The sequence below is a fragment of the Panicum virgatum genome, chromosome 7N (genome assembly GCF_016808335.1).
Source record: "Panicum virgatum strain AP13 chromosome 7N, P.virgatum_v5, whole genome shotgun sequence".
NCBI classification, from domain to species: Eukaryota; Viridiplantae; Streptophyta; class Magnoliopsida; order Poales; family Poaceae; genus Panicum; species Panicum virgatum.
Window position 1 is genome coordinate 28,462,050 of NC_053151.1, and position 11,649 is coordinate 28,473,698.

Here is an 11,649-nt window from a genome sequence, read left to right on the forward strand (position 1 = left end):
CGACGGCCACAGCCGCTGGACCGACATGGGCTTGTTGGGCCGCACTAGCCCAAGCAATCAGGGTTGGGCCCAACTGGGCCACGTCCTCGTTGGTGGGCTCCTCCCTCCTCTGTCGCCTCTGCTCTGTTTCGCTCTCCGCCGCCACCCACCGCTGCCATTCTTCCACCGAAGTGACCGAACCATCGCCGCCGGCGTTCATCTCCGTCGACACGGCGGCAACAAGCCGCGCGCAGGAGGCGAAGCTCGCCACCTAAACTTGCCGAGGCGTCGTGGCACGGAAGCGAAGACCAGTTCGATGTGCTTCCAATCCGAGAGGAAGAAGGCACCACAAGAGTTCCTACCTCGCCGCCGCTGATCCTCTTCGTAAAGCTATATCGAATCCGGGAAAGAACAAAACCGAAAAGGGAATCGCATAAAGAAACGAAACGATTCTGGAATCTTGGGGAGGATAAGCTATGTTAGGCAAACGACAAGGTCACCGTCACCTCGCCCCGACTGCTGCTGCGTGAAATCTTGCTGGCCCGACGGCACAGACTGATCGAAAACCCACTCGAGCTACTTGCTCCCTAGCTACCCTATCATTCGCATGCGATGCCACAAAAAAACAAAAGGTTACCTACCTCCTACCTTCTCTCAGCAACCTAGCTCCCATTTGTTTAGGCCAAGCCAGTCGGATCCAAGGTTCATGTGCATCTTCAGTTTTTCACCATGCCACCATGTGCACTCGATGGTGATATGATGCAGTATTGCAGTTGCCAATGTGGTCGACACGATCAATAATGCATCAAGCACTAAGAGAGGAAAAATCATGCACACGCTCGGCGCTAATCCTGCGGTCTCTCTCGATCATTTCGATCACGCATGGACCAGCAGCTAGCCGGCTCTCAATTCCAGCCGGTGTCTCGAGCAATTCAACATGCTCGAAGCTGGTGATCTGTGGGAATCCCAGGGCGACAGTGTGGTCACTGCTTCTATGCGAGGGAGCTTGATGAGCTAGAGACAAGGAGCTGGTCAACTCTGCATGTGCAGGCGGGGCATCATTATCCTTGTGGATCCGTAAGCGTATGCAGTTTTCTAGTAGCAACTCCACTCGATCATTTGGAAGCTCTGCTCCGAAGAATTGTTCCAAGACAGTGTGTCGTCTTGTTAAGTCAGACTGTCAGGGACATGTGTTCTGTAGGCCAGTTCCCCATGCTTCAATTCTGCTTCCCATAGTTCGGCACCATCAGAGGAACAGCCCTAATTAGTGACCTTCGCAACTAGTACCAGACTACCAGTAGGTGATTAAGTGCGATGATTGAAGTACATGAATACATTTTTTATGCAGAAAAAAACTTCGTTTGCACTATCTGATCCTACAGGGATTTCTCACTTGATAGTATGACACAACCTACTTGTGCTGAACACCTCTGAGGAGATTAGTCACAACACACTAAGCTACAAATCATACTGACTCTACCTCAACTAAAATCAAACACTCACAATTTATTTTGCGAAAACAACATCCGCAATTATCGGTTTAAAAAACCCCCAAATTATTGACATACTTTATATTTATCAGCTGCTGGATTTTTATTCACTTAATTTAAAAATGCTGGCAACAACAGGCATGCGGCTTGTGCTCCACCCACATAACCTGAACAACAACTACAATAACAACGAGAACACCATAACGATAAGAGAACAACAAGTAGGTGGCATCCAAACACAGCCAGAAACATGGAAGAAAATGCTCTAAAGCTTAACGGCCGCGCATGATGGCGTTTGTCGGCTTATAATTGCCTGAAACCTTGCTATCCTTTTGCCAAGGGAACAGGTCATTAGGCCCTGAAAAGCGCCGGTGAAAGTGATCGGGTGCTCTAACCTAAGAGGGGGAGGGGGGTGAATTAGGCATTAATAAAAATTTAGACATATGGCTCCAACTAGTTTACACAAAACTTAAACTAAAACAGGCTATCTAGATGTGCAACTAGATTGTTCTAGTGTGAAAACCCTATCCCAAAAGAGTTTAGCAACCTATAGCCTTTCCTACCAAGAAACTATTCTATGAAAGTAAAGGCACACAAATTGCTAGTATGAAATACGGAAGCTTAAAGAGCGGGATAGGAGATAACAAACTCTTGACGCGGGTATTTATCCCGTGGTTCGGTTAGCCACAAAGTCACACCTACATCCACGTTGTTGTAGCACTCATTAAGAGTATTGCTACTCGGCCACCAAGTCTCTTCCGTGAACACAATCATGGTCACCTTGCCCCCGGGTTCCACTAAGGAGCTTCTCCACAAAGGATGGGGGTCTCCACGTCCCCCGTACAAAGATGTCGTCGCCGCTCCACACCAAGTCGGAGGGTCGATGACGTTGCCGGCGAGCTTCATGCTCCAAGGTGCTGGCGCACCAAGCTCTTGTTTTGGTTCACTAGAGAACCACAGCACAAAAGCTCAAGGCCTTGCAATCTCACTCACTAAGAGCTAATCCTTTACACAACACTCTCAAAATGTGCTAAGGGCTAAGGATATGATCTTGATACTTTCGTATGGCTTGGAGATGTTCTTGGGTGTGTGTGGGATGTCCAGCAACTCCAGCAATCTTCAAATGGCCGGGGTGAGGCATATATATAGGCCACCAAGTCTTGTAGCCGTTGCTCCAACGGTCAGTAAAATTCTGCGTACCATCGGATGAACCGATGCTTCTGATATGGGTAGCGTCGGTTCATCCGGTCTCTCTAAGCACGAAGTAGTCGTTGAACTTCTGACAGCTGACACAGTGACCACCGGTTGAACCGATGCTTTGTTCCGATGCATCACCGGTTCATCCGGTGCTTAAGGATCTTCTTCTGACAGCTGACGTCATTACACCGATGGTATGCACCGATGCTTCACCGGTTCAACCAGTGCTGAAGAATCTTCTCCTGGGCTCTTGACATCGTCTCTGGAACATATGACGCTCAATGCACCGATGCCCCTTTTTGACCCGTCGGTTCATCCGGTGCCCATAAGCTGACTTGGCTTTGATTTCCTTCTGCACCAGAATTCCATAGCGTCGGTTCTTCCGACTACCATCGGATGCACCGATGCCCTTGGCGTCGGTTCTTCCGGTGCTACTGACTGAAGAGCTTTTAGGGCGCTGCCCTGAGACCCGCGAGGGGTGGCTCCCCCTCGACCCCCGTCTGCTAACCGGGTAGCGGAACCCCCGTAGGGGCGGCCCTTCGGGCCTAATTTTGCCTATCTTCTCTTTGTCTTTATCATCACTTGGACCTAAATGCCTGAGAATGTCATCTTAACAATCATATTAGTCCTATTGATTGCGTTGTCATTCGATCACCAAAATCACTTGAAATGACATAAATGGTGCTATGTTCGTTTCAGCCGGCAGTGCCCCCTTTGATTTGAGGCTTTGGGCACTTAGCCGCAGGATGGATCCATCAACTTTCTCTGTGGAACCAAGTGGCCCGTTGTATATTCCAGCCTAGCTTTTCTTGTCCTAAGGAACAGGGAAAGCCTCACAGGGGACATCAGGGACCATTGCAAGGACTCGTAGCCATTTTGCACCTCAAATAATTCCATTCATCTTCAGAGCAGCATGTCTAGCTTTGTAGCGGGCAGAAACAAAGAGAAAAAGGCATTCCCTGGACCGTCGGATGCTCGATCCGACGGCCCTGGGCACACACTGGCTGCTGCCTCTCATCACTCACACGTGCACAACCCCCCATCGACACGAACTTAAAGAACTGTAGGACACTAGCGCTCTAGTGCCCTTTTTAACCATGACACGAACGGAGGAGCTTTCCTCCTCAAAAGCAGCAATGGCGGATGCCAATATAGTTAAGCGATCGAGCACGGCTTTTGCGTGCTCATCTTGAGAACGACGACACGCTCGCGCGCGCGTGGAGGCTGAGCGAGCTCGTCTCGAGGGGGCTGCGAGCATGGCCACTGTGGCGTCGGGCCTGACGGCAGGAACAAGACGGGGGTGGCGAGTATGCCTTGTTTAATGGTAATCTCCCTGGGAAGCCGCCAAGGGAGAGATTTTTCTATGGGACGTTTCAAATTTTGTCACATTGCCCAACCACCCCTGTGATCGTCTGTCAGGGCATGGATCTCTCCAATCTCCCCATCTCCATTTTGGTCAGAGATGTATCACCCCATGGTGATAATCTCCCCAATGGCTCATGGTGATAATCTCCCCAATGGCTCCATGCCTGATGCATCACCTGATACATGCATCCATGGTGTACTTGGGCATGGTTACTTCTTCAGAAGTTCAGGGGGTGTTTAGTTTGTGAAAATTTTTGGATCAAATGTCACATCGATTGTTTGACCAGATGTTAGGAGGATTTTTCGGGCACTAATTAAAAAATTAATTTCAGAACTCACTTGGAAACCACGAGACGAATCTTTTGATGCCTTTGACCGCGTCATTAGCACATGTGGGTTACTGTAGCACTTATGACTAATCATGCACTAATTAGACTTAAAAGATTCGTCTCGTCGTAAACATTCAAATTGTATAATTAGTTTTGTTATTTAATTACATTTAGTGCTTTATACATGTGCTTCATTCAGACCATGAATGTCCTGTTGCAAGTTTTTGCTTACCGGACTTACAGGACAGCAGCACGCAAGCGCAGAACGATAAGTGTGAGATGTGACATCTTACACCTGCCACCTTGCATCCATTCAATAGATTGCAGAATGGGCCAGACAGGACCGAGCGGCTCAGTTGGTCCGCTCGCCAGTGAGCGTTCGGCGGGGCGCGGGTTCGATTTATGGGAATCGCAACCCGCGTGTCTCACCGGGTACTGAGGTGGTGTGCGTGTGTGAGATGGTGCAAGTAAGTCTTAGTATGATTCATTTCTAAGATTTTTTAGACAATCTCGTCTGCGTTGAGTTCAGTCAGCGTAGACATTCAAAATTTTTATATGACTCCCAATCCTGGGTGTTTTCAAAAAAAAATGCGCCAGACACCCTATAGATTTTTGCATCTGTCTTTTTTAATTGAAATTGGTCAGAGAACAGTATACAGCTACTATAGCAATTCAGGAAATATTGAATGTGGGATTCAGGGAGTGGCAGCATGAAGCAGGGAAATGCACAGGGTGCTCTCAATGCTTTCAGGAAGATGAACAGCAGCCAACGGGTCAAAATAGGACCAATGCCCCCAAGACCTGCAGACAACAGAACATTGCTTTGACCAGCACAGCTGTTTAGATTTTGTGCTGTTCCTAAAATGTATATCTTTTCTTGTATTTTTAAATGTTATGTATCCTTCTAGCAGAAAGCCAGAGAACAGCTACTGGCCACAAATAATAGTTTTTGGGGGCAGCTTTAGGACATACTAATAAAAATGCATTTGGAAAAGGCCAAAGAAAGCTGTTGATCAGAACCAGAGAGCAACGAACTATGAACATGATGAGCACATCTTTGCAACAAACATGTGTATCTCGGATAAAAAAGTCGAAAAGTTACTAGAACAGCACATAACTTTCTGCCAAGAATTAACTACTCCTAGCGCTGTCAATCTGTCATGCGCGAGAAGGAAAAGGTCGCTATGAAGTTGAAAGTGGTTAAGGCTATCTCCAATAACACGACTCAAACCCAAATTTGAGTCCCGAACAGTGTTTTGGGTCCTGAACAGTGTCCAAAAATGTTTTCCAACGGAGAGCTCAAACAGCCAACCCATTTTGCGTTGTCGGTGAGAGGATAGCTAAATATGCGTCTCTCTCCTCGACCCAAATGTACGCCTCTGCTGCGCCGCCCCGTCTCGCGGCTCTGCGTCGCCCGCCGCCTCGTCCTCCCACGGCTCCGCGCCGCCGGCTCGTCCTCCTGCGGTGCCCCGCTGACGAGGACCCGCGCGGGCCTCCGCCGCAGCCCCGCACCGCCGTCCGCGCCACCCCGCTGCGGCTGGCCTCCTGACGCCGCCTCGAGCCGGCTCCGAGCTCTTCGGCGTAGTCCGCGCCTCCCACGGCACCGTTCGCGCCTCCTGCGGCCCCGCGGCGGGTGCGGCGACCGCGGCGGCAGCGACCGGCACCGGCGCAGAGAGTGCTGTGGCGCGAGCTCAACGAGCATGTGGCGGCGCCGGGTACGCAGAGGAAGGGGCGGCATCGAGTGGAAGGGGGGCGGCCATGGCCGGCGACAGGAGCTGGTCGGCGGTGCAAGTGGCGGGTGCGACCGTGCGAGCTCGGGCCGGCGGCGGGCATGGCGGGTGCGCCGGCGAGCTCGGGTCGGCAGCAAGCATGGCGAGGGGCGAGGCGGCGCGCATGGCCGGACCCGCGCGGGCCTCCGCCGCAGCCCCGCACCGTTGTCCGCGCCACCCCGCTGCGGCTGGCCTCCTAACGCCGCCTCGAGCCGGCTCCGAGCTCCTCGGCCTAGTCCGCGCCTCCCACATTGCCGTTCGTGCCTCCTGCGGCCCCGCGGCTCGGCGCTCGGTGGGGAGGGAGGGAGGGAGGCGCCGTCGGCGGGGAGGGAGGGAGGCTCGGTGCTCGGCAGGGAGAAAAGCAGGCGGCGCATGCGGTGATCTGCTCTGCGGGGATATTTTTGGGTCTGTTGTTGGAGAACGGAAGGTTTGGGTGCGTGACCCTGGTTTCCTGCGTGACCCAAATGGAGGAATGGGTCTCGGATTTAGGTGAGGGCTGTTGGAGACAGTCAAGCAGGTCGTTCTGTGCTCAGGGTGAACAGTCACAAGCAGATAAACCTTGTCTTCTCCAAAAGTTTCGAAAAATATTAGGGTCTATGATTAACGGTTTGGCTAGCTGTGACGGGTGGCTGGTGCTGATTTGTTGTGAGAGAAAAGTACTGCTGCCTAGCTGGTGACTGATGGCTGATGTTAATTTGGTGTGGGAGAAAAGTACTGTTGGCTGGTTAGTAACATTTTATTAAAAAATAATCTATTTTATATTAAAAAGTTATAGTTAAAGTTTTTTAAAATATTGACTAGTATTTTAACACAATTTTGTCTTGACCCTGTTTGGTTCGTTTTAGAATTCCTAGAGCATGCAAGTCGAGAAATGAATCTTGCATGTATAGAGTACTAAATGAAGTATATTAGTAAAACCTTTTTAGGCGTGTAACTTTTCGTGATGAATCTAATGACGATAATTAATTGATGATTGACTACAATGATGCTACAGTAACAATCCTCTAATTACGCGGTCAAATACCTTATTATATTCTTCAGCGTTCGTAGCGCAATGGTTCTGGAGTTAATTTTGTAAACTGATTTTGTTTGACACCATAATTAACGGTCAAAGTGTTAATTTTATATAATTCTAGGAAACCAAACGGCGCCATGTTTTGGCTAGTGAACCATTTAATGGCAGTTAAAAAATTTCCTACAGTACCCGTCACATGACATATGCATGAAACATTAAATACAGTCAAAAAATAACTAATTACATAATTTAACTGATTAGCATGAGATAAATCTTTTAAATTTAATTAATCTATAATTAAATATTATTTATCAAATAATAACGAAATGTGCTAAAATATCAAAACACAAACTGTTTCCTTCGTAAAAGTGAAACCAAACCGCTCCGACGGTCCAACCCCTACAGTAAATGAGCATGACGGGGGAGGAGGAACTTCCTCTCATCTCCTCTTCCCTCTATAAAACAAGCGAAGCAAACGAACAGAGCAGAGCGGCAAGAAAAGCCCCCGCCGGCCAGTCGAGAGCGGCGCATCGCAATGCCTCCTTCCCTACACCCTCCCCACCTCCACTCCCACAAGCTGAAGCGGCGCCACCACCCCGCCGCCATGGCCAAGAAGGGCCTGGTCGCCATCCTCTACAAGCTCCGCGACGTGCACCGGCCCCCGTCGTCGCCGGCCTCTCCCTCGCCGTTGCCGTCGACCCCATCCGCGCACTACGCCCAGCGCTGCTACCCGCCGCCGCCGTCCGCGTGGCCGTGGCCGTCGTGCCGGCACCCGCGCACCAGCTCGTTCCGCGGGACCAAGGACGACGACGCCGCCGTGTTCCGGACCGCCAACACCGTCTACGACACGACCTCGGAGCAGTTCCTCCGGCGCTCTTCCATAGATGAGGCGGCGTGCGTCGACCGGAGCCCCCTGGCGTTGCCCGCTGCGGAGCCGGAGCAGGTGGAAGAGGAGGAGAAGGAGATGCAGCTGCGCGAGACAGCCGTCGTGCGCGGCTTGCGGTCGCAGCGACTGTTCTTCGATCCGGCCGGCGCAGAGTTCTTGCCCAAGCAGGTAACGCATTTTGCATGCCTTGTGCTGTCCCACGAGCAAGCACACCATTCGAATCGGCTCTAACGCGAGAGAGGTTTCAGGAGGCGGCGCCGGCGAGAGGCGAGAACGAGGCGGCTGCGGTGTTGTGCGTCAAGAACGAGGAACAATCGACCGCCGCGGCGCCCGACAAGAACGAGTCGGCGGAGGCGCAGGCCGCCGCGGTGAAGGGCGGCGCCGTGGTGGTGACGTTGGAATCGAAGGACCCGTACGGTGACTTCCGGGCGTCGATGGCGGAGATGGTGGCGGCGCACGGGCTGCGGGATTGGGAATCCCTGGAGGAGCTCCTGGCGTGGTACCTCAAGCTGAACGCCAAGGGCGTCCACGCCGCCATCGTCGGCGCATTCATCGACCTTCTCGTGAGCATGCAGCCGCAGGCGTCGTCCCCGCTGCCGAGCCCGCCGTCGCCGTCGCCCTCTTCGTCGTGCATCACGTTCGAGGAGTACTCGTCGGCGACCTTCGACGGGGAAGAAGGCAAGAGCTAAGCTGAGGTCGAGGAGTTCGTTGTTTTTTTTAATTATTTTTCTTGTCTCGTTTCAGAGATGGTAGTTTTTTTTTGTAAATTATTTTGTGTGCCTGTGGAGGAATGGAAGGTGAGGCCTGAATGTAGGCATGCATGGATGTACAGTTGCTAAAACTAGTTGATGCTAATCATCAGAGTAGATTAATGCCTAGACAACTACCAATTGACAATATTTTAGTTTGCATGTTTTTTGTTTGTCCTTTTGATTCCTGCTCTTGTGTAAACTAGACTGACTCTGATGCATGTTCCCTCTACGTGCCTGTTGCTGTTAGGCTGTGTTTGGCTGCTTTTGTTAACAATTTTCATAGCATTTGGGCCCGCAAGTTTGTGAAGATCCAAACAAAAGTTGAGTCAAACATTAGCCCCGTGCAGTGAACATTAAGCACTGTTGGTGTTTTCCTCGCTGCAGTATAAATGCTTCACCAACATTAAGCAGGGGTTGTTTGGATGGGGCCTGCGCAGAGCTGCCTGGCCCAGGCAGCGCTCCCAGGCGTCCGATTTCGAGCGCCTGGGGCTGAGATGGCTGCCTGGCCGGCAAGCTGGCTGCCAGGTCTCGATCCAAACAAGCATCAATGCGTCAGCAGGCGTTTGATCGGAGCATTGTACTCGCGCATTACCTGTCGTGTGCCATTGACGAGTGTATGACATGCGGGACACCACAGGGCACCGGTAATTTTTCCTTGTTACTAATTATTATTAGGTTTCAGTGGTCATCACCGGCCAAGCTTGTATGCTGTAGAAAAGCTGTCTTACTGCCTCTTCCCCTCTCTTCCCTTCTCTACCGTAGACAGGGCGAACAGAGGGTGATTTTCCTTCCGCCGGAGGAGAGAGGGAACCGCTGGAGCGACATGTGGGGTGCATACCCTACTCTAGTAGCTGTTTAGGCGGTAGTTTAGGGTCCTGTGTGCCCCCGGCGGCGATGCGGGTGTGTCTCTTTTGTCTCGTCCTCGGCTCCGGCGACGGCGGTTGTGGCTGCGTGGTGGCGACTTCCTCGTCTTCGGCGACGGACCGACGAGAAGCTCTTCCCTCCATGGAGGTGTTTATGGCGGCGCTTTGTGCGGAGGTGGTGACAGCGCCGCTGACCTACCTGCGTGGAGGTATGTTTACTCCCGGCGGCGTTGGCGAGGTGGAGGCAGCGCAGCCTTGGTGGAGTGCTCTTCTCCGACTCTTCCTCCACTACGCCGACTCTGGCTCCGGGGTTGACGGCGGGGTTGTGAGTTTCCTGTACAGGAGCTTGGGATCTGGAGGAGCTGGCAGCGTGTGTCCTTGGCGACGGCGACGGCGGATCTTCCAGGTCAGTACCACTGCGGGTTCTCTTCTCGTTGAGAAAGATGCTACGCAGGACGGCCCTGGTTATGTTTTCTTGGCTTCGGCCGCCGGATCTTGCGGCTTCAACATGAGTTGGCCGTCCTCGGCGTTCATAGCGGGAGGTTCCTTCGTCGGCAGCGACGGCGGCGGCGCGACAGATGGAGAAGGATCGGGAAGAGATGGACTTTGCAAATAGGCCCTTCTGGGTGTTGTTTGTAATTTCTGTTTTCCTCAAGGTCCTTTCTGTAATTGGGGCTGTACTGTGTACCTTTTCTTAATGGAAGAAATCCGTTCGGAAAAAAAAGCTTGTATGCTATAGTACTGCTATGTATATACGACTGAATGAAGGCAAGTTTTAGTCACGGCTTTATTTTTGCTGGTACGAGTTTCTAACGACGACATTTTAGAGGAAGAGATTGAAAAAATATAAGTATTATAGCAACTAGTCTATCAACCCGTGCTCCCGCACGGGCTAATTAGAATTAATACAAAATAAAATCAATAATTATAATTATCTATCTCATGCTCTTTTCGTCTATTCAATATTCTAACACATACTCTAAAATATATATTTATCATTATGTAGTTATAATAGATATTATTTTGTATCACACCTCTACATGTATTCAATATATGTTTAGTTGAACTATTTGCTTGTGAATTGGTATTCTTATCTCTTCCATCATACATGAATATATGGTGACATATATCATGAATGGTATTTTTATATAAATAATAATATAAATAAAATATTAATAATGATAGAAATAGTAATTTATAATTTTTGTATTGGTGCACTTTAATATATTGTTATAATTGTATAATTTAGATTCAGATTTATGAGTAATTTAACTTATAATAATAATGATATAATTGGATAATTTATATACAAATTTAGGGAAGTATTTGTATTATTTTTATAATAACATAGGTGGGTAATTTACACAAAGATTAGGGGGTTACTTTAGTTTTTTTATAATGGCAACGGTGGGTAATTTAGATACATGTTTAGGGGTTACTTTAGTCTATTTTCATAATGACAGAGGTGGATAATTATTAGAAAATAACAGATCCAATGGTTATTATAATTAGAATTGTTGGTTGATGAATGGATGTTTCTGATTTTTGTAAGAATTTATAGGATTTCTCTATTTTTTCAGAGTGTCCACTTAGGATTCTAGGTGGCTTCATGTGGAGGCTCCAATTAGTAATAGTAAAATTGCTTGCATGGGTAGCTTGACCTAGTAGTGACGGGTCCACCCGAGCTAGGCTTGATGGGTATTTGGGTCCACCCCAGCCAGAGCTATCCTGCTAAATTAAACTCGAAGGAGACAGATAGCTAGAGCTGTAGAGCAGAGTGTTTTCTCTAAGGGATAGAGCCTACAGAATTGTTTTGGCGAGGAATATTTAAGAGCAACTCCAGCAAATCCACTATCAAGCTCCCTACCTCAAATTTGAAGAATGGAGTTAAGAAAAACAACTTCAGCAGACTCTCTGATTGAGTGTCCAAATTAGGAAGGCCTCCAGATTTCCCCTTCCACCTCTTAGGTCTGGAGGGTCTCTAGAGAGCCCTCCATTCGTGTG

At 49.7% G+C, this 11,649-nt stretch overlaps 1 protein-coding gene across 1 annotated transcript; it reads left to right on the plus strand.

The window, feature by feature from the left end:
• Positions 1-7,630: 7,630 nt before the first annotated feature.
• LOC120682753 (transcription repressor OFP13-like) lies at positions 7,631-8,929 on the plus strand. The gene is made up of 2 exons (XM_039964755.1): positions 7,631-8,198; positions 8,279-8,929. Exons 1-2 carry the CDS (start codon positions 7,680-7,682, stop codon positions 8,717-8,719), a joined length of 960 nt encoding a protein of 319 aa, XP_039820689.1. The 5' UTR covers positions 7,631-7,679; the 3' UTR covers positions 8,720-8,929.
• The last annotated feature ends 2,720 nt before the right edge of the window (positions 8,930-11,649 follow it).